Below are 24,584 nucleotides of genomic sequence, written 5' to 3' on the forward strand. Positions count from 1 at the left end.
AATAATTTTCCTGGGGAATAAAGCGCAGCCGGCGCGTAAGACTGACAACCTTACCGCCATCTTTGAGCCGATTATCTAGATAATGTGGGATCCTCAACGTCTATGGGCCTTCACGGCCTCTTACAAGGATAGCTTTACTTACTTACTTACTTACATAAATGTGAAATACTTTCAATGCCTAAACCGAAAGAAATCATGGCAACATATCATTATATCATGTGAGAAACTGTTACTCAACTCACAGCTGAGTCATACGTATATAATTACATGTACTGTAAACAGTTGCCACTACTAACCTAAACCAGTTCACGGAAGTATAATATTTATATTGCCGAACACAGTGGCCGTGAGGTATAAGGCATAAACTATCTTCGCTAGTTCTAAAGTGGTATCGTTTGTTCGAGCCCCACTCAAGGCATGGATTGTGTGCGTTTAATCTATGTTAATATTTTGTGTGTAGGTAGTGGCCTTGCAACGGGCTTATCCCCCGTCTAAGGAGTCCTACTGATTGTGCAAAGGATTTAAAAACTGAAAAAGTGGCCAAGGCCCAACAAAGGGATGTAGAGCCATAATAATAACAATAACAATCTTTATGGAATGCATCCTAGTGCGTGATCAACCCAATCAACTATACGAGTAATGTTCCGTCTAACGCAACGCAACACGTTAGACCGAACATGATAGTTGATTGATAATAACAATACTGATGAACAGATAATGTCATTGCCTAAATTAATTCTAAATTTGAGTTGAGTTTCTGAATGCTGGTTCATGCACAACCCGTGTGAACAGTCGCGAATTGAGAGGACCTTAACTCGTTAAATAATCGCTGTGTAGGTTGCTTGAACCCAACGTTGACCCTGAAGACTGCGACGGAATATTCCTCCACATGTAAGACTATAGTTTCACAACCCCGCAGATTACAATTTCAACACTCTGTGGCATAAAAATCTCACTGCTTCACAGATTCGCCAGTGGTGGCTCTGGAGTTGGGCAGTAACCTGAATGGGAGTTCAATCAGGGAAGGTATGGACGTGTACTTCGAGTGCAACATTCTAGCCAATCCATGGGTGTACAAAGTCATCTGGAGACACAATGTGAGTATAGAGGGTTGTATTACGCTCCTTGAAAAGAGAATATTACACATAACATCCTCAATTTGCCACAGCGCTTAACGTGCTTGTTGCATGAGATAAGGTTAAGAGCTTGAACATCGGTCACAACACAAGACAAATCATCACTGTCAGAATTACCTTGTGTAGTATATCATTATTCTAAATAAAGCTTTTGCCTGTATAATACAAGGAAAAGCCGGTCAAGGTAGCCGAGCGGCCTAAGGCATGTCCTGTCTTCGCTCGCTTGGAAACCGGGATCGTGGTTTCGAATTCCACTCAGGGTATGGATATTTAGCGCGTGTGTGTGCGTCTTTCTGTGTTTGTGTACAGGTAGAGGCCTTGCGATGAGCTGTTCACCCGCCCAAGGAGTCCTATCGAATGTGTAAGATCTAGAAAAACCGAAGTGAAAGGAGAAGTTCATGGAGGTAGGCCTAGGCCCACTGGGGCTGTAGTGCCAAGGAAAAAAAATACAAGGAAAAATATGGATTATTTTTTAAATGTTGAAATTATTTTAGGTTGTTGCCTTTGGGTCTAGACTTAAATTTGTCGGTCATTCCCGACGTTCAGAAGGAGCCTCATGACTCCATCTTCACGGTATCCCGTAAGTGAGCCACGCACACTATTCCGAGCCATTGGTAGCCATCCAGAAGGTCATTCTGTGGAAACCCAGCCAAATGTCTATTTCGTGTATTCTACAAATTAACTAATTAACTTAGTGGAGCTGATTCCTTCTTGAGAAGCCACCAGTCGATCAGATACTCAATTATCTCCCAACATTTTATAGAACTCGAAGGTTCATTACTGTTTTCATACGATCCCTTCACTGGTTCCTCTCCTGAATCATATGAATCCGGTCAGTACCATCCCATTTCTCCAAATCAACTTTAATATTATCTTCCCGCCTGTGTCTATGTTCTCTTGGTGGTCACTTTTCTTCTGGCTTTCCCACTCAAACCCCACATGCATTCCTCTTCTACCCATGCCAAACTTCAGGTATATTTTTATTTAAGTCCAAGTCCTAGGTCCTGTGGAACATTTCGCATCGTGGAGAGCTCTTAATTCCATGCTCAACCCCAAATTTGCAGAACCACCCCTTGTCATCTGTCTGCGACTACTTACTCAATATATTCGCAGCTACCCTCTATATCTGGGGACCTCCATCCGCAACTCGAGGACGTGGATGCCGTGGTGTCAGGGGACCCACTCAACATGGGCATTCCATGCATTAACATTCCTAATGTTTCGTTCGTGAAGTTAATCCCAGTTACATTGGGATGTTCGCAAGGATATTCCAGGCCACAGAGTCGCCACTGACTTAGCATATTAGATGAAATTGGCATCAGCACAGCGGCGAGGGAGGTTATGTTTCTCCTGCGTAACATTGCATCAGTTTTGAGGACTCTGGAAGTCTTTCTTGCAGTGGTCTGTTCCACACATGAAGGTACGGGTTACAGCAGAAATATTATAACTTCTAGGTCCATTATATACGTGAAATGACGAGACGGAATGATTTTTGTTCTGCATAAAGTCTCACACGGAAAGATGAGTAAACAGCCTCGAGAGATGTAGGTTTTGAGGTTTTCACGGCGATGACTATGAAGAAAGTCGTCTTCTGGGTTTTGGCGCCTCTTTAGCCTCGAGAGACTTTAAGGTTCTGTCAAGGTGTTCAATACCGGAAAAATGAATTTCCGAGTTTAAATATCAGTGAAAGTGCATTTTTGAGGCAATCAACTGTATGAGATCCGTGTTAAATTTTGAAATCTCTTTGAACAGTCAGCTCCAGTCTGAATTCAGACTACTTTATACAAACGTACGTTAGTTTTCCTTCTCTCTGCAATCAAGTTAGAAACTTAACGTTTTAGGAGTGTGGTCACTGTAATAAGAAATATTTTGTTATGGTTTTTGTGCAGCTCATCTGTATTTATTAATTGCAAAGATAATCGATATTAGCCTACAGATATTAAATTGCACAGAAATATAAAGTATTTTTCTTCAATTATTTTGCTTGGCAACCCTCGAGAACGCCCCTGTGTAGGAAAAAAATTCGAGAATAACTGGACAGATTTTCACGAAAATTGACACAGAAAAGTTTTACGAAAAATTTTGGAGCAATTAATTTTTTCATATAGGTCGGATATGATTGGCGACGACTTTACACGAACACCTGCATGCTTTTCTGGCGTACTTTCCTGCTACAAATTCATTCGAGAGAAATAATATCGAAAATAATTGTAAAGGTAAATCAAACACAAACTCGTCATTGTGTAATCTTCTGTGTTTCTTTATTGCTTCATATCTCTAAGGCCCAGATATTCTCCTCTGCGTTTTGTTTTCAAATATTTTTAATCCAGATTCTCCCCCCAAGAGCAAAAGTTCAACTTTCACATTGATAGAAACAGTATATAAAATTATAATATTGCATATTTCAGTCTGCAGTTTCTGACAGAGGAGATATACTCCTATTAATTTCTATGCGACAGCTTGTGTTCCATGACTTAAAGCAACAAATAAGTTCCAATTCATGGTTACAGCAGGCCTAATGCATATTTTATAAGTGGAAATTCTGTATCTATCTTTTTAAACATGTGAGAAGAGAATTACAACGTGTCATTGCATACGGTTAATTCAGGCTCTGTCGTTGATAGAATTTTGTGATGAATGATCTGTTTGTGCATTATCGACATTAAAATCTGAATTGTGAAGAGGACAGTTAAGTAACCAAAAACAAATCGGAACACAAGATTTCTTTTCTCGCCACCTCACAATTTCAAAATCAATTTTTCTAGGACAGCCGTAACATCTTACAAGTCTTACAATCGTCTTATTTTCAACTAATTTCGCCATTAAATTTCTGCCTACGTTTCTTGTTTCCACAGCCGTTTTATATCATGTATAATAGCCAAAGCAGTGTTTCATCAATATGAAATGTGTGATTTACACTTAGCCATTCCGCTGTGAATTTTCTTTCATCCTAACCTGAACAGTCTCACGGTAAATTTCTAACAATAGAAACTTTTTCCTGAAAACTTCCTGTGCCCCCTCTTATATTAAAACACTCCTCCTTTTCTCTACTTACTTCTGTAACTCTCGACCGATCTTCCGTTTCCTTTTATCTCTTAATACGTCCCTTACTTTCCGTAAGATCGTATTTGAATGAATGGATGTATAAGGGGTGGCCTTCTTGGCCCTTGCACCGCGACCACAGTGATCTGTTGTGCCTTCACATTCAGACAGATGCAAGCAATATGTAATGCAGAAAGCAGTCTTCTGGGATTTGGCAACGTGTATATGTGGTGTTAACCGACGTTTCGGAGGAACGTATCGCCCCCATCTTCAGGGTAGAAGAAAAAGTATAAGAAATCTGCAAGCGACAACACCGTGAGAAACGGTAAAGCTTTACCGTTTCTCACGGTGTTGTCGCTTGCAGATTTCTTATACTTTTTCTTCTACCCTGAAGATGGGGGCGATACGTTCCTCCGAAACGTCGGTTAACACCACATATACACGGTGCGAAATCCCAGAAGACTGCTTTCTTCATAGTCACCGCCGTGAAAGCCTCAAATCTTACAACATGTAATGCAGTTCATTCAAGAAGGACATTAAATATATAATTTGTTTTCACGAAAAGTCCCTTGGCATAGTTTAGCTTGCACTTACATTATGCTGCTTTCAAATGGGTATATCGCCTTACTTTTAAAATTATGACGATTTGTGACAAGTAATTACATTTTTAAAGTACCAGTTCATAGGCTTAGTTATTCGACTGGTTATAAGTGTGAGCTTAATAATTTCCCCTGCCATTAATTTTGTCTAAAACATTACACAAAGCACTGTTTCCGACAGGGTGTCTACAACTATTTTGTAGTCTGCTATTCTTAAAATAATTTTGTCTTTATATTTTTTTTACCAAGCTCAATATATATCAAATCGGCCCTGAAATTCTGACACAAATAGATCCCACATAATGCTTGAGGTTCTTCTTGTGGAAAGCGCAGTCTTTTATCAGTGCCTACAGAATTTATTATGAATATTCTTATCATTCTAATACATTTAAACTGCCCTGCCTCACATTAAATTTCCGACCACTGGGAAGACCAAGGCGTAGGTGGGCGGACAATATTAAAATGGATCTTAGAGAGATAGGATGGGATGGGATGGATTGGATTGATCTGGCTCAGGATAGGGACCAGTGGAGGGCTCTTGTGAACACGGTAATGAACCTTCGGGTTCCATAAAATGCTGGGAAATTCTTGAGTAGCTGCAGAATTGGCGGTTCCTCAAGAAAGGCTCAGTTCCATGAGTAAGTAAGTAAGTAAGTAAGTAAGTGGACTTCAGTTGCTTGAGGACCATAAGTCGGGATATTTTCAACGGAGAAACTTAGAATACGCATAAACAGAATCTTAATATCGATGCGTGACGTGATCTCGCTGCAAATACAGTGCACATGCGCAATCCAAAACTTATCTCTTGCTGCTCTTGTATGCTTTAAGGTAGAATCGAGTGGGGATCGTCGGAGCCTTTTGTGTCCAAACCTACAGAAAATATTATCTTGTAATCTGTGAAGGTGACGGATTTTGGTAAAGGTCTGAATTTTTATTTTTGTATTTATTGACATAAATTCCTTTCCTGGATGTCACATTGTAATGGATAAAACATCTGTTCCACATTTTACAAGTTCTGATTTCAAATATCAGCTCAGGACCATATGCACTGATATAAGTTCTTTTTCGATGATTTTCCTATGTTCTTGCAATCTCATTTAGGAACAGCAAATTGAAACAGGTCACTATTTATTCCTTCCAGATCCTTCGAATTTCGCCATTTATAATCACCCTCTCAGTCGAAACTTTTCAAGTTGAACAATACATAAAGGGCTGTAAATTCGGAAAATAAAAGAATACTCCTTATCGGTATTGTCAAATTCCGGGCGATCCCATTTGACCAGAGGGAATCTGTGTATTTGCCCCAGTTCACACTTTCTATCTCTCTCTCTCTGTCTATGGCTCTATAGTCCTTTGGGCAATGGCCCCTTTTTTAGTTTCTTGAATTTGTACACAGTTTGTAGGACTCCTTGGGCGGAGACTCAGGCCATCGCAACGCCGCTACCTACACACAGAACAACACAGACACAGAATAAACACACAGAGAGATCCATGCTTCGAGTGGGATTCGAACCCACGATTCCAGCGTTCGATTAGGCGAAGATGTTTCATGCCTTAAATCGCGCGGTCATTATGATCGATTGTGATCACATTTACAGCCACAATTTAAGATACAGTATCTCGGTACATCGAATCGTTAAATTGTGTTAAACTTTAATACTGATCATCAGTCTATTTCAGCTTTATCAAATTTTGGCCAAGTGGTATAATTAGATTCAAGCACAGTAAAGAGAGATCTGTGAGAACTTTGTTATGTAATTAGTGATTAAGTGGAAAGTTGTGAAACAAGTTGAAAGTAATATGAAAGTCTTGACGGAGGAAAAGAGTATCAATTTTGAAGCAACGCTTATTAAGGCGACGTTCAAACAACGGCAGAATACGAGTATAATAGTGAGCCACGTCAACTACAGAATGTAACATGTTACACATGTTTCCGGAACGTTGTAATGGATATGAAAAAAGGCAAACATTTTTAACTACGTGTGGAATAATTTAAACGTTGCGTGTAACGTTTCTGTAAAATTTGCAGCACAACACGCGCTTGCTATTGCCTCATAGTTTAAATATTTGTGGGGACTTACAGCATATAATGACGCGACAAACGTTTACTCATTAAGTAGACCTTAAAATATTTACTGTAAACAGATAAATATTAAATTAAGCTGCTCTACGGTAAAATAAATTATTTAGTCGTATTTTTTAAAAACTAAAGAAGAAGTCTTCTATTTTCAGTAATTGGTACTATAAGTAGAAAGAAAACTTCAGCATGCTTGCGTAATGGAGTCAATAAAACAATTCAATTTTAGAGACTGTATTTTTGGCATTAGTAGATTAATTACAATACATCGTTAAAATGGCCTCGAATGTCATAATATACTTGTACATACCAGTTTGTATGAAGATTTGTTTGGGCGTTCATATAGTAATAAGATATTACCTCAACAGTTTGGGAGGCTGCAGTGTTGGTATTACTGATATAAGTTTTTTTTTTATTATTTTGTTGAGATAGCTTCAGATGGCATAAAATACGTATGAAGTTTTATCACTATCAGTTTAGGCATTCAAGTAATATTAAGGATATTAACTCAACAATTAGAGAAACTGTAATGTTGGTATTACTGATGGGTGGGACGTGTGAGGTACGCAGTTGAGATGGGCTCGATGTCTTGATGTAAGTCTCATAAATATTGGTTCATGCATTCAAAAGTTATTAGTGGATATGTATATTGTCACGTCTATAAGTGATAATATACGGTCTGTTGATTGGTAATTGGATTTATTGAACACTTGCAGATCATAACTACAAGCAATTACAATGTTATTGCTAATTCACATACTCTACAGTTCACTACAGCACGCACTGAGTCTTCATATTCTGCTTTATCTTCACCGGTTGTCGTCTGATAACCACATCCATCGCCGTACCTTCTGTGCTTACGTCTTTACTGGCCGGCGACTGTCTCACAACAAAACTTTGGATTATAGACACGGACAGCATAGAAAACACCTCTTCGAACATTTCTTCTAGTGTTGCATCACGTAGAAATAACACAGACAGAGTAGATAACACTGCTTCACAGTTACTAAATTGTTGCGTGTTACATATCTGTTGCCTAGCAAAGGGAGTTTTAGAACTGTTCTCTAAAAACAGCTGTCTCTGCTGGCTTCACAGTTATTGTCTTTAGTAAATATGCCACATTATGTAGACATAGACTCACAGACAGCAAGGTGAACTCATAAGCTTACTTTTCTTCTTTCAAAATAAAGAAAGCAGGCCAAAAAATGCCTTAAGTCGAAATCAAGTCTGCCCGTTATTCTGAGGCCTAGTACGATATTGGTTTTTATGGGGAAACTTTAACTAGTTTGTGTCATTCAACTTCAATTTGCAGGCACGTCATACCTTGGTACAGTCCACTTTATCTTAGGCCATAATTTGATCTTTCATTTGTGTCTTCAACCATTAATAAAATTTCGGTGAAATTCGCCGTTGGGAAAGTTAGCAGAACATTTGATGGCCATACGGAGCAATTAAAGCCATTATTGACCTTTTAAATCCTCAAAATTATAAATTACAACAATAAATAATTTGCACAAACTTAAGTTACAAATTCTTGAAATTCGTCTTCCCCATTGTTAACTGCATGGAAGAAAGACATGTTTTAAATGTTCTGAGTTTGACAGTTTCACTTTCTTTTTAAGCGTAATAGCTAGTGAAACACTTCCAATAACATCTGTAACATGCCGTAAATAAGCTTGACAAAGAACAGCTTTGGGAATTTTGTGTTCCACATTGCAGAGTAATAATTTTTCATTTCTGATACAGATGTACAGGGAATTGTAAGTCACATTAATTGCTTCGATATGACACGTACAAAATAAACAATTTAATTGCTTTGCAGAAACGGGTGGTCCTTCCTGTCTACTCATTGATGTCTTTGGCTACTCAAATAAAGTAATATTTTGCTACACAGCAATTCTGCTCCTATTCCAGATGCAACGTAATTAATGGTGCTGCGAAGGGATACATTGGCCCAATAGCCGCGAGCTGTCACTTTTAGATTTATTGACTCGGATCTTCACACAACAAATGCTTCATTACATCAGATGTGCAGAATTGAGTCTATACCGTTACGCCTCCGGGAAAGTGGTGTACTCTGGCAGTTGCTCTCATTTCAATGCATTACACTGCTGGAGCTTGGTACAATATAAGCCTCCAATTCTAGTGCACTGCTGCTCTTCGTTTGAGATCGCAGAGTTAACCTAGCGCCTTATTTAACGGCACTGCTCGTAGTGAAATATGAAATGTAACTGCTAATATCTTGAACAAATCGTGGACAACCGGAAAGTAGTGGGACTACAGTTCGGAAACAGGGAAATGGTTAAGAAATTGTAATTCTATGAGGCTTTTAAGTTGCAAATTGTTCAGTACAGATCCAATAGCGAATATCTGCAGATAATGAGATAATCCACGACTTCTTTAAAGCAGTTAATTTTATTATAAACTGAATAATTATCATCTTGTGGAAGATAGCTTTTAACAAGAAATGGGTTAATTTGTTAACTGCTTCTTAGTGAATGTCGGCTGCACTAAATAAACCGTTAATTTTGAATTGTTTCATTTTGGTCCGTTACACTATTAATCACCAATTGTCAATAGATTTTCCGTCAAGTGCAACAATATATATTATGGTCACTTATTTATCTCATCTGCCTTACATGTTTCGGTTCCAAGGAACCATCTTCAGAGGCACTTACAACAAATCGTGATAACACTGGCACAGCTTAACATCCACAGTATGTAGTTATTTGTGGAAACTATTACATTAATCGGAGTGTAAGGCACAACACTTCCCAGTATCTTGAATGCAGGTATAGCACTTGCATCTAATAAAACCACCCTCAAACTGAGTCGTCAACGTTAAAATTAGTAGTAGACTGTAAATTTAGTAAATGTAGTAAAATTAGACTGTAGTATACAATACACATCGCGTAAGATACACCCGACCACAAGCCCACACAACCCCGTGCTGACGCCTCCCCCCATTGGGACGATTCACCAAGACGGAGCCTGAATATTTTACTTGAACGTTTTTTAATTTTTAACTCTAAATTTTAACTTTGACGACTCGGTTTGAGGGTGGTTTTATTAGATGCAAGTGCTATACCTGCATTCAAGATACTGGGAAGTGTTGTGCCTTACACTCCGATTAATGTAATAGTTTCCACAAATAACTACATACTGTGGATGTTAAGCTGTGCCAGTGTTATCACGATTTGTTGTAAGTGCCTCTGAAGATGGTTCCTTGGAACCGAAACATGTAAGGCAGATGAGATAAATAAGTGACCATAATATATATTGTTGCACTTGACGGAAAATCTATTGACAATTGGTGATTAATAGTGTAACGGACCAAAATGAAACAATTCAAAATTAACGGTTTATTTAGTGCAGCCNGGTCCTGATATCTTATTCAGTTTCGTAATCTTTTTACATAATCGGTAGAACTCCTTAGAATGGGGATCAGTCCCTCGCAAGGCCGCTACCTACACACAGAAACCACAATCACAGACATCCATGCCTCAAGTGGGATTGTAACCCACGATCCCAGTGTTCAAGCGAGAGAAGACAGTTCATGCCTTAGACCAGTGGTTCTCAACTGGAGCCATATGGCCCCCCAGTGGGCCAAGCCTTANAACTGAGTCGTCAACGTTAAAATTAGTAGTAGACTGTAAATTTAGTAAATGTAGTAAAATTAGACTGTAGTATACAATACACATCGCGTAAGATACACCCGACCACAAGCCCACACAACNGTATTTTTAAGGTGTTCTTCAGTTCAGTATTCGAAGTGTCTGAAAGAAGACATTTTTCTGCGCAAGTTCTATTATTGTGGCAGTTCCCTACTTACAAACTCCAGCTACTATTTTTCGACAAATAAGCATTACATTTCATAATAACTTGAACTTTCATTACAAATAAATTATTAGCTTTGAATAGAATTTGAATGCCCTCCCTCTACAAGAAAAAATATTGTGAATTGATTACAGCAGTTTTGTATTTATTTGAAGTAGAATGGCTTTCAAAGTAATTTTTATGAATATTGACTTCTAAATTTTCCACATCTTCAAAAAATTTAGAAATAGGGCAGTCATAAAATCAATAATCAATATTACATTTATTATAATTAAGCAATATGAGGGGGGGGCCACAGAACTGAGTGAAAGTCAGAAGTGGGCCACGAGCGAAAAAAGGCTGAGAACCACTGCCTTAGACCGCGCGACAGCTGTGATCGGCAGAAATAAACTCTATTACTAGGTAATTCTAAGAAGTGTATCAGTGGCTGGTGTTATGTTATGATCACATATGTTAGCTTAACAATAACTTTAGCTCATTTAGTTTGTATGTGTGCGTGTATGTATGTACACCTGTCTGTAATATAACCTACATTTCCGCTGTTTCTGAGTACCGCACTGTGAAATGATGCAGGTGGTTATTTCAGACCGGTATAGCAGATGGTTGGGGTCAGTTTAACGTTCCAGCTGCTTTGTCCATTGTAGCCATTGGCATGGGGAGTGGATGGGTAAAATAATGGCATGCAAATGTTTATGAAGAGCGAAACCCCAGTGACACTTCTCGAAATCAAACCCCCGCTCTTGAGCAAAGAGACATTCATTTCATTACCTGAGCAAATCCTGCTGACGTGTAATCGTGGGGGGGTGTTTGTGTGGTTACGGGCGATATTAAAGAGTCCAGTAAAAACTGTTTAGTATTAAATTTGATTTATTTTTTGTTACTTAACGAAGGAACCGGGATAGCTTAGTCGATATAGAGACTGGCTACGGGCTGCACGAAGGAGAGGTCGGAGTTCGAGTCCCGGCAGGGTCAAGAATTTTGTCTCCTTCACCTTTTAGAGACCGGCTCTGGGGCCCACCCAGCCTCCTATCCAATGGGTAAAGGGGGCTCTTTCCCCGGGGATAAGCGGCAGGAGCGTGAAGCTGACTACTCACTTCCAACTAGTGCCGAGGTCAAGAAAACGTAGGTCTATACATCCATTGCCCCATACGCCTTCATGGCGTAGTGCTTAATTAGTTAAGCACAAAGACAAATTTACCTTACCTAACGACACTCTCAGGATGAGATTATACAGCGTAGCTGAGGAGGTTGTGCTGTTGCAGTTCATGTGCACAGAAAATCCTGAAATACGTGGATTGTAACAGAGACGTTAGAAGGGAATACAAAATATTGAATATATGCCGGTGCCGCTTTCTCTAACCAGTGTGAGCAATAAAGAGCAAATATGTTACCACAATCGATTAAATTGTGTTTCGATAGTGAAAAGGATTCACCTTCCGCTTTTCGACAAGGTTTCAATTTGTTACATCCGCCCAGTTCCGGATTTTATTTTTCATAACTGATTTCGTTAAGGGCTTCGTTGCATGAAGTGCATAATACTCAGAACAAACCTTGAGAGAATTACTGGCTTTCTTAATTTTTTCCCATCATACGGAATTCTCTGGAATAGAAAACACGATGTTTCGGAAACTGAATCTGTTTCCGTTCTCAGGTGAAGGGGAAAGAAGACACCTACTCAGTTGGGTCCCCGAGAAGGACCTAAACTCAATCTCTTTCTAAGGGGCCCAACTGAGTCGGTGTCTTCTCCCCCTTCACCTGAGGACAGAAACAGATACGGTTTCCGAAACGTCGTGTTTTCTATTGTGTAAAATACCGGACGATGGACAAAGTCCAAAATCCCAGTAATTCTGTGTGTTACAGAGTGCCTATGTCTTTTCGTACGGTTTTTATTCCCGAGTAAAATAATAAAGATAATTTGTATGCACTCTGTATTTTCCGGTTCAGTTACAGGAAATCTCTTGGCAATCTGTGTAACCATCAAATACTGATGAAGACCCGTTTTTATATAGTTAGATCGGTCGGATAGTAAATTGATTTTAGGTTACAGAACTGCAGCCTTTCTTCTGAAGCTCTTACATTTTTCTATACTCGTAGTTTCAAATAAATAGTTAACTGAAGGAGTTCAAGAATATATACATCAAGATAATCCAGCCTGAATTTAAACTGGATTATTGCTGAACACAGATAGGATTATAAAGTCTCATTTATCATCTTCTATCTTTTCGGATAACTTGTGTGTTTCTGTTCGTAATATATACATGCCTATTCACAAGCATTGTTGTGTGTCTGGTGGAAAATTGAAGGAGTTAAAAATGTCATATTTATGAATATCAAAAGCTAATATTTCAGCTGAAACTAAATAATTACACGTGCAGCACACTTACTGAAGCCAAACATGAAATGCACCCAATGCATATTCAGGATCAGAACAGACTTTCCTTGTTGCCTTTGAATCCTGTAACAGTTCAACGCTGTCATCCCCTCCTTACTGACCTTCTGAACTTGCAGTTCAGGTAATCAGACAGTCGCCTCTCTTACTCTCTGGAGAAATTACTGAAATTCAAATTGAAGAGAGCGTGCAATCCTGTTCCAGGTGAGACGCTACACGTTTTGCTTTCCAATTGCGGAGGCTGAGTTCACCGCTAGATTTCACCGACCTCACAATACAAGTTGAACCGCGCATTTTGTAGTATTCCTCCTCATATAATATATTAAATTCAAATACACATGAAGCTTAAATATTTTACTGGACAATTTATTATCATACAAATATATATAGATAGATAGTAAATTATCAATTCATATTTCTCCAGTGATAAGGCAGCTGGGGCCTGAAACTAACTACTCACTTCTATGTAGTGGCAAAATGAATGATGGACCCATACCTCCACTTCCTCATACATATTCCTGTCGTTCTGGTTAGTTAATTAACACTTTGCTCTCTATAGCTTTACAGCCCTTTGAACGTCGGCCGTTTTTTTTTCAGTTTCTTAATTCTATACACAGTCGGTAGGATTCCTTGGACAGGGGATCAGCCCGTTGTAAGGCCACTACCTACACACTGAACAACACAAACAGAATAAACGCACACAGACATAAATGAATGGAGTGTGAATCGAACCCAAGATCCCAGTGTTCGAGCGGACAAAGACGGTTCATGCCTTAGACTCAGCGGCTACTGTGATCTGAATTAATTAACCACAGAGTTCAATTGCACCTTTAGTGGTGTACGCTCTGAGTGAAATAAGTCACGTTTCACAGCCATCAAAACCACTTTCAAAACGTACATAGCGATATTCTAACTCCATGCAGCCAAGTTCTTCTTGATACTTCACTAGTCGCTCAGCTGTTCAGGAATTTCCCAACATTTGGTGGAACCTTAATGTCCATTGCTATGCTTACACGAGCCCGCTACTGGGCCCTATCCTGAGCCAGACGAATCAAATCCATTCCACACCATCCTATTTGTCAATGATCCGTTTCAATATTATTCTTCCATCTACGTCTAGATCTTCCTAATATTCTCTATGCTTCTGGCTTTCCCACAGAAATAAATTGTTCTGTAAATCATAAGAGAATATTTCACGTACATTTTCTGCAGCTCTCCTTTAAGACAGGGCGGTTTTAATTTTCTTCTTCACTAATTTTAGAAATTCTCCTGAAAACCTGATGAAGCTCTCTTATGGATTGGGAAACGTTTAGAATTCCGATGATCATTTCGCTAGGCGGTATATATTCGGAATTAATTTCTGCAAAGTACTTTGAAAATGTCTTAAAGACCCGAAGTATTATTTTCCAAACATTAACTGTGTTATAATCTTATGTCACTATCAGGAATAAAATCTCTCTCTTTTTCATTAATTTGATTTCGTTACTTTTGGAAACTTACATTTTGCAACATTCATTATCCTATTTGAAAATGCTCTGTTTTTGCATTGTTGGAGCATGAATTTCAAATGTTCACATTTCTTCTGTTTAGTGTATAAAAATGATGCATTATAAATTCGTATACTAGGATTTTTGGAAAATGTCTACTTTCTGCAAATATTATAACTAAATCAGAGAAATATAATCTTACAGATATCTCCCACGTTATTTTCATCCTACTTCCTTTCCCTGAGGAACATCATGCCATGTCTTTCTCTGAATCTTCTCTCTCACTTTCAACTTTTGAACTGGTACCGATATTCACGGAATTTTGTTACGAACGTTGGAGACCGCCCGAACATCGTAACTTTTAATTTCCTACAATCGGCAGTACCATAATGGCGGGCGCACCAGTTTGTACGACTGCTTAGTACAGAATACTTAAATGACGTATTGTAACAAATATTACATGAATATGGAACTCTCATTGAGGCAATTTCTTTGTGCAATGTAAACAAAGCAACATGACACAGATTGAGATTTCGAACTGTTGGCGGTAACTACTGAAAAATTGGATTTGAGCATATAAAATTGGCTCAGAAATAGATCATAGTTACAGGCCTCTGTCTAATAATTGTGTGTGAAATATTACTGAGAAAGCAACAGTTATAAATACGGTATAGGTAAAGTTGTCCCTGGCCGGTCACGTTAGCCGAGCGTTCTAAGGCATGCGCTGTATTCGCTCGCTTGGAAACCGGGATCGTGAGTTCGAATCCCACTCAGGACATGGATGTTTAGTTTGTGTGTGTTTGCGTTTTTCTGTGTTTGTGTACAGGTAGAGGCCTTGCGACGAGCTGATCACCCGCCCAAGGAGTCCTACCGTATGTGTAAGATCTAGAAAGACCGAAGTGAACGGAGAAGTTCATGGAGGTAGTCCTAGGCCCACTGGGGCTGTAGTGCCAAGGAAAGAAAAAGTTGTCCTTGTGCTTAACCAATTAAGCACTACGCCATGAAGGCGATTGAAGAGTGGATGTATAGATCCATATTTTCTTGTCCTCGGCACTAGCTGGAGGCAAGTGGCCAGCTTCATGTCTTGGCGGCCTTACTCTCCAGGAAAGAGCCCTCGGTACCATTGTATAGGAGGCAGGGTGGACCCCAGAACCACCCTGGACGACGTGAAGAAGTGAAAATTCTTGCCTCACAGGGACATGAAGTCCAACCCTTCCGTCTTTTTGATAAATACGGTAACTGTATGAACATTTGTAGTTATGTCTGACAGATTTAACGCTAATAAAATTTGTACTTAGTATGTTTTGTAAGGAAAAAGGAAGTAATATAATTGTTAGATATATAATTGCAAGAAAGTAATATTTCTAACTGATGTAGGAATAACAAATGCTGCACGCAGAACGAAAGACTAAATGGCATGGCTTTGATCGACTGTAAATTTTCATATGACATTACTAATACTAGACTTGACGTGCTGTAAGTCTGTACAGTATCAGAGTCGCCTGTAACGAGTTCTTCCTGGAAAGCCTTGTCTTTAAATGTGAGCTATTTCAGAGTGTAATCTAATTTGGATTAAAATCCTGCATATCATACAGCTCAGTGTACTTATTTTAATACTTATTTTAATCCCGTTTGATCACTTAAACAGCTTAATAAAATAGCAACTGTTTCAATTCTGTCTTGCAAAATACCGAACATTTGTTCCATTAGACCTCAATGACAAGCATTTCCTTTTCTTACTTTAAAGCACAGGGAAACATAAAATTATCAGAATTTATATAAGCTGTCCGATGGTACATCGTGTAAGACTGAATTCAGATTTGTAGCAAAATGGAACTTGGTTCTACTTCATGCTCGTTTCTTGTTTTGCTTTTCATTCGATTCTGAAGATGGAGGCTATATTTTTCTCCGAAACGTTGGTTGACTTTTAACGGGCCACTTGACGATATATTCCAGAAAATAGAGCTCTTCTTAACTACCATTGTGATAACTTCAAATCATACAAAACGGAACTGGTAAATATTTACTAATCCAATAAAGTTAAAGTAATAGTAAACGCAGAAAGAATAAGTCAGTATTGATGGGAAATCATGAACACAACAGACGAGGTTCGAAACCAAATGGAAGTGTTTCAGTGTCTTCTTGTTTTTGTTTCTGAGCCCTCAGTTGCATCTATCTAGATTTCTATGCAATGGCTATTATTATTTTATTATTATTATTATTATTATTATTGGAGGGGGTGGGTTTCCCCATGCACCGCGACCAGTGGTCTATTGTAGGTCCCCATGTGATATTCTACCAGTCTCTATACCATACCGGTACTGGTGCGTGCCATCAGTCCCGACTCAGCCAGCGATTTCGGCCTCTACTGGCTCAGCGGTGTCTAGATGTTTCCTCCATCTACCAGAGGCGTTAGAGACTATTGTTGGGCGGGAAATGTCCTTACACATTTGGCTCAGAGGTCTCCTTGAGGCATGAGGTTCTTTTACGTGCCGTAAAGCCACGACACGGGACCACGGCTTAAAGTCCCTCCCCGAGGACTTGTACCCTGAAATTTTCCGCCTTTAAAAATTCCACGACCTCCGCCGGGTTTGAACCCGCGTACCTTGAGTCATGAGGTGGGAACGTTACCCCTAGACTACGGAGGCCGCATCCAATGGCTAACGATACTTCTCGCTTATTATCATTGCGATCTGACCGTGAAGTCATCCACTGACCTCCTGCTCCTAGTGCTGAACAGTGCGCGCAAGTTTACATTTGCATTCTGCTGACGCCTTCGATGCGTCGTTCTTTGAAAGAAGTTAAGCTTCAAATTATTCCTTGCTGCTGAATTTGTTTCTTGGTTTTCCTGTCTTATATATCGTCAAATAATACGTTGATTATGAATGGGTGAGTTTGGAAAGGGATGGAAGGGACAGCAAGACTCCTGACTCCTGCTTGAAGGCACCACTAAAATACTTGTCAGAAGAAACCAGGAAGAATCAACCCTTCTCCAAAATTCGAACCCTGAATGAGGAATGGTATAATAACTGCATGTCGATATTTGGCTTTTGGACGTGTTTTGATGTGTGTGCAGGGCCAGCCAATGCATAACAACGCGAGTACCGGTGTTATCCTGAGCAACCAGACACTTGTACTGCAGTCTGTCAGCAGAAACAGTTCAGGCCTGTACACCTGCCTTGCCAGTAACTCAGAGGGTGACACAGAGAGCAATCCTTTCAACCTGGATGTAAAATGTAAGTAAAGTGACGTCACTTGCCTCTCCTCGCCTCGTTTCGTGAGCTGTGGGTAACCTTTGTGCCGTGTTCTGCGGAAATGTCTTACTTGTGTTTGAGGGGCCGTCGGTTCGAATATCAGTTGGGAAAGCGACTATCCTGGCTGAGTTTCTTGATTTTTCTCAATTCATCCAAGTAAATACCGTGATGTCGGTTCCATAGATTAGGTGATTAGTCGCCGGTTTCCCACCACGGCGACCCGGGTTCAATCCCAAGTCAAGTTATGTGAGATTTGCATTAAGAAATGTGGTATGAGTATTTCGGTTTCCTCCGCTAATTCTCACTCCACGAAATGATTCATACTCATCTATTATCCGGAGCTGGTATAATAGGCAAATTAATGGTCGACGTACAAAGTGGACCCGCGAAATTAAAAGGAATAGTTCCGGGATAATATCTATGGCACTGAATTTTGTTCTACATTCTTTAAAGTTTATCGTCACTATTATATAACGATTCGGCGGCATATATTTCGAGTTACAAACAGCGTCGTTTAATGAATTGCAAGTGGAACGGAGGGAGCCCCTGGGGCGTACTTATATAGGAAATATCAGAGAAACGCGGAAAGACGTTCGCTTACAGATCGGGCAAGTACTCTTCGCCCTATACAGACGATGCAGCTTTTCACTGAAATAATATTATGTTAAAATATCTGGGACTCACTCAGCTCCTAACCAGTGGGTACCGGGGACTCTTTTCTCTGGGATAGAGCGGCTGGGCCATGAAGCTGATCACGTCTTTCCATCTAGTTCCGAGATCAAGAATTGTGGAACTATGTCTCCACTTCCCCACATATCTTCATGGCCTGATGCTTAATTAATTAAACAGAGAGACAACTTTAACTTTTCGAGACACATGGGCATTGCGGAACACTCGGTTTGTTGTGGGCTACACTTTCAGGCCGCCCGAACGCCTGTCTCTCGTCTGTTTACATGAACTTTGTAGGCTTCTCGAGCGAAGTATGTAATTATCTGATATAATATCTCAATTTAGTTAAGTTTAATTGAGAAGGAGGCAAAGACTAAAAAATCGTGTTACAGAAAGTAACTCATAGCTGTGACAACGAAACAAAACAAATACGTATTTCTTTACAATCTGATAAAATAATTTCCGTATCTTCCAAAATCTCATGGATCGCAACCAAATTTGTAATAAAAATAATCACAATAATCACATTACTCTCTGATTATGACATGGTAATAATATTAACAGAATATTTCGCTTAGTGGGGGATGGAGTCCAACTGGGTCCACTCGGTACGGCGGCCACTGATTGGCCTACTGTAGCCTGCCCCTGGTGATTATGATGATGGAGAATTTGGTGGAATGAAGAATGGCAGGGGATACCGAAGTACTCTGAGAAAACCCGCTCCAGCGCCACTTTGTTCACCACAAATCCCACTTGACCAGACCCGGGATCGAACCCGAGCTGCCGCGTTGGGAAGCCAGCGACTAACCGCTTGAGGTATGGCGCGGGCCATATTAGAATATTACTGAAAATTGGTTTATTATAAAAATGCAAGATATCGGAGAAACATAATGCAGAAATGTCAACTACCAAATAAGGTCCTATCGTTATACAAATATCATTTTAACGTATGTAATGGAAATTAAGTAATTTATGTTTGTGTGACCGAAAGTAATATATTTTACAGAAGGACTAGTTTTGCGGAACAGTAGGTGCATGAAGGTCACCATCATTTTATTGAAGCAGAATTTTGGGCTCTTCACTAAACATGACAGATACTCGGAAGCGTCTTAAATAGTGTTTCCAATTTCTGCTGCGATCTCTCAGAGATGTGAAGAGATTAGGAAGCAATCACTCAAGGAATATTTAAAAAGTATTTATCCGCTTACGTAAGGTAGGTGATTGAGAAATAAACTACTTCCAGTATTAATTATTACAAGGGGAAATACAATTTTTAGGAGATTTTATATATAAGTTCATCAAAACTATAAGTGGAATTACGTATAAGATATTAAACTCTAAGTGTAAATATAAATTTTGAAGATTTGAGGCTATCACGGCGGTGACTATGAAGAAAGCAGTCTTCTGGGANGAAGTTCGAACAATTTAATACTATTCATTATCATTATTATTATTAATTAAACTGACGTAAAAATATAAATAACTTCAAATGATACAATTTTTTCTTCTTGTTTGTTTTGTCATGTTACTGCTGTTGTTTGTATCGCGCTGACTCTATTTCTGGCCACAAATTGACTTCAGCAAGTAAATAAATAAGAATTTAATTTAATTACATACTTTATTCCCACTGAATAATTCTTGGCGTATTTTTACTTACTGAATTTCTTCATTGATTCAGGTTGCCCTGTTTTCGTCTTTTGTTTTTTGTTTGTTCTGTTTCCTTCTTCCGCTAGTGCTTACTTTGTAATTAGTATTTGGACTGTTAATTAAGCAATTAAATAAATAATGAATAGAACTGAACTGGTATTATTATTTCATACTCTCCGTTGTAATAACCTTGCAGTTTCGCTCTCGGGCATGGATTTGAACAAGTCAGAATTGGAACTGAATTTTTAAGGAAGGTTAAATGAGTGAAAGAAGGACTGGAGACTATATGAATAGGACTGCAGGTACCCGAAAGTGTGGGGGAGACTGTCTCTTTTCTGACGGAGTCAGTGGAAACAGTATGTGTGTGGGCCGTCTCTCCTTCAACAAACACAGGATTCTTCTTTTGATAACTTGTTGGATCCTTCCAGCTCTGTGCTCTTAGAAATTTAATAACAAAATTTATATTTCAGAGTTCAAAGTTTTGCTGTTGGAAAACACCTCGCAACAGAAGTGTAGGCATGTCTATAGAATGGTTTGACGTATTCTGACGGTTTTCTGTGAAACAGTATCTCCAATAATGAATGTTTTAATATAGTAAATAGAGTTTCCAAATTACATCGCCTCGTGTTGTGAAATGGAGGTGACAACAACGACCGGATATACTGTTCGGATGGAGACGTAATAAATCCATTTAACATTTTAAATGAGTGAATCCGTTAGAAATCTGCCATATGAACACTAGAAATAAGATAGGAGGATAATGTTCAGATGACATTAAATACTGTCGCATATAGACCTGTTTCTAGGCAACGACCTCTAAATAAACAACTACACAACGGTCGTTACTAGGCAGCGGCCCGTAAACAGTAAGAGAGGAACTGTGTTTTCTGTCCGAGCTATGCCTAGAGCGGTTGTCGTACCTGAGGTTATTCTTGGTTTCATAAACAAATCTTTGAAACAGTACCTTAAAACAGGTCATGAAACCTTCCTTTCGTATCCTTTCCATTATACTCATGAAGTGGAAACCCCGATTTTAAATAAACCAAGAGGCACGCGAAACATGTGAATAAGAATTAGGTACATTCATTTCTGAAAAAAAACTCCACAAAGGAACCTTTATAACGAGGCTGATAATCGCTTAGTTATTAAAGAAATTTACCGTCCTTCACGAAACCCGAAATCCTATTACCCAGTTCGTGGCAACCCGCCTTTCTGCTCTGCTTTTAGCTTACTTTCCTCTTTTGAAAACTGAAAGTAGGCTTGTGCGATCTTCATTTCTGTCTGTGTATCCCTCTCTATTAACTTCCGAATGTCTGAACCAATCTTTATGAAACCTGGTATATAGATCATGGTACCTGTGCCCATATCAACAGCACACTTCACATATCCGTCCCATCAGTCTGTGTGTCTGTATGTGTATCCCTCCAATTGTTTCTAACATAGGCTAGGTAAAGTGCATCCTTCCTTTCATCGCTAGGCAACGGCTCCGTAAACACGTTCCCGCAGCAACGAATACACTCAACAACAGAAGAATTGTTGGAGGCGGATGTCTGTAGATCTGCCTGAATATCCCCTTACGGCTGCTAGGTAACAACTCGGTAGAGACGAAGAATTTTTATTTTCCTATGCTCTCCATGTCGCGTCAAGTGAAAGTATGCTATTAGTTCTTCCCGGAATGTCTTGTTATACTCTTCAATCCATTCCACATCCTCAAATCTAAATCATTCAAAATCTAATTTAATATTATCCTCTGTTTACACGTAAATCCCTTCAGTGTTCTCTTAAGGTTTCCTTGCCGCCTTCTATGTGCATGTTTCATCTTCCCTGTTCGTAATAGATGTTATGTATATTCATAGTGTGAATAATACTGCATTGTTCAGGTAAGTCGGAACAGAATCCTGTGTCGTCACGAAGTGCGACGTGCAACATTCCGGGGCGCATGCGCGCATTCCGAACCAACAGGAGTCAGAGAACAAACATGTAAACATTCAATTCCCACGCACGTAAAGTTAAAGGTGGCTTACATGAAGTAACTTGGTCCATGTCATTTTGTATTCTGTCAGTGGAGCTTGTATTCTGTCCATCAACTCTACCTACTGCCGGTTAATCATGTCGGAATTGTGTTCTGCCGCAGTCGCTATTGATCTCTCCCGCTACTCACCCGACACCTGTTGAGCTGAAATCTTACTCCTCTCGCAGCAGTATCTCATTTCCCACAGTATTTGTATACGCCACATGAAGTGAAACTTCGCTGTAAAATTCGATTAAATGAACACAGAGGAAGTTCTTTATAAATCCTGGGCGAATTACGCAGGGCCCTCTATTGATAAGCATGTAAGTTTAGTGCTAAAAGGGTCTAAGGTTCGTTAATCAGTTGTCACAGCAGGAAGATATTTTCCTTTTACACTTTCTTGAAAATTCGATATTTATATTCTGACAGTCTTAAAATCAATAGCTTAATTTTATCAAAGATCAATACAAGCTTATTTTAATTGACAATGCCACAAATCAAAGCGGAAAACAGAAGGACTTCTTTCTAATCGGCGTGTATCTTTCTTAGCCTAGAAACTGTTAATTTAGGAACCTATGTTCCAAAGAGCCTTGGGCTCTGACCCTAAAGAAATTGCAAACAGTGACAGTGTTTCGGAAAGTGTGGTGAATTCAACATTTGATCTAGGTCTAATAATGTGGAAATACTAAGAAGTTGAAAATTTTGCACAGTGAGTAGTTCGTAATTCTTTTCGGATATTATTAGGGTGAAGGAATCGAGGTGGGTGAGGAAGTCGGAATCTATAAATGAACCAGGGCTGTGGGAAATTAGAAATTCGTACAAAATTTTAATAAAAATCATTAAGGAAAAGGAACACCTTCAGGGACCTAGACACGGATGGGAATGTAATTTTAAAATTGATCCTAAATGAATTTCATGTGGATTTGTTTCAGCTGAACAAAATAAAATGAACCACCGGATTATGTAAGGGGTCCATGTTTAGATAGGATAGTGCAGTCGGTATAGCGACTGGATACGGATTGAACGACTGAGGGTTCGGAGTTCGAGTCCCGATAAGGTCAAATATTTTCTTCACGTCATCCAGACCGGCTGTGGGGCCCACTCAGCCTCCTATTAAATTCGTACAAGGGGCTCTTTGCTTGGGGATAAAGAGTTTAAGGCGTGACGCTGACCATTCACCTCCAACTAGTGCCGAGATCAAGAAAACGTGGATCAATACATTCACTCTCCCATACATCTTCATGGCTTAATTCTTAATAAGTTAAACACAAGGACAATTTTACCTTTTACTGGGTGATTATTAACCTTCCCCTGGCGCTATTAAATTAATCTGTCTTTCAGACGAACCGGTGTGCAGTGCGGGACAGCAGCGTGTTTACGGCGCTGCACGACAGGAGGAAGTGCGCGTTGTCTGTGACGTAGACGCTAACCCACCAGCGGGTCTTTTCCGCTGGTCGTTCAACAACTCTGCAGTTCAGTCACTAGAGGTTGACAGCGTGACGTCAGAGCCCGGCGGCGGCCGCAGCGTCGCCAGATACAAGCCCGAGTCGGAAAGGGACTATGGGACCCTGCTCTGTTGGGGGAGAAACGAACTTGGTTCCCAAGCAATGCCTTGCGTCTTCCATGTAGTGCCTGCAGGTAAGAAACCCAACGTTGTGCACTAGAATGTCATTTATAAGTACCTGAACTAACTCCATGGAGTTGAATGCTTCTGGAGAAGCCGCCAGCTGCTCAGTTACTTAACGATGTTCACTTTCATGAAACCCAAAGGTTCATTACAGTCTTCGCAGGAGTCCATCACTCTCCACATCCCGAGAAAAACGAAAACAGTCATACCACTACATCGTACTTTCCTAATATTCATTTTAATATTATCCTCCCGCTTACATCTTTGTCTCCCTAGTGGTTTCTTTCATTCTAGCTCTCCCACAAAAACCATTTTCTCCTCCCAACATGCTGCATTACCTTCCCATCTCATCCTCCTTAACTTGAACGTTCAACTTGCATATGACAAATAGTACATGTTTTATAGCGCAGTGTTTCGCAACCTTTTTCTACTCGCGGCACACCATGAAGTATCCATGACTCAACACGGTACACCAAAATGTTATTCCCTCAAAAACGCATGATATCAGACAATTAATATAAATACGTAACATGATCAATTTATTAATATAATATTATTATATTGTAACGGACGAAGAATAGTCGCTGCAAGAAGAGTAACCGAAACAACAGGAGACACCGCAAGCACAGCTACGGGGCGGAAAAGGAACGGGGATGCACCGCTAGGCTATTCGGGACGAACAGCCGTAAGGAGGGAGCAGTGTGACATGTCGCGCAAAGGAGAATCCCCCCCCACCAGCAGTGACGCGGCGGGTGAGTCAGCGCTCCCCTCCCCCTCCTCCGCACGGTAACGTAACGGTGAAGCAACAG

At 39.7% G+C, this 24,584-nt stretch overlaps 1 protein-coding gene across 2 annotated transcripts in view; it reads left to right on the top strand.

Moving 5' to 3' along the window:
- The window catches only part of LOC111863375 (hemicentin-1), an 821,886-nt gene that overhangs the window by 766,583 nt on the left and 30,719 nt on the right, over nt 1–24,584 (top strand). For both annotated transcript variants that reach the window (XM_023849641.2, XM_033751034.1), the window contains exons 8-10: nt 967–1,097; nt 17,644–17,803; nt 23,490–23,786. In XM_023849641.2, the coding sequence (XP_023705409.1) occupies nt 967–1,097; nt 17,644–17,803; nt 23,490–23,786 (588 nt within the window). The remainder of the gene's footprint in view (nt 1–966; nt 1,098–17,643; nt 17,804–23,489; nt 23,787–24,584) is intronic.

The sequence above is a fragment of the Cryptotermes secundus genome, unplaced genomic scaffold, assembly GCF_002891405.2.
Source record: "Cryptotermes secundus unplaced genomic scaffold, Csec_1.0 scaffold568, whole genome shotgun sequence".
NCBI classification, from domain to species: domain Eukaryota; kingdom Metazoa; phylum Arthropoda; class Insecta; order Blattodea; family Kalotermitidae; genus Cryptotermes; species Cryptotermes secundus.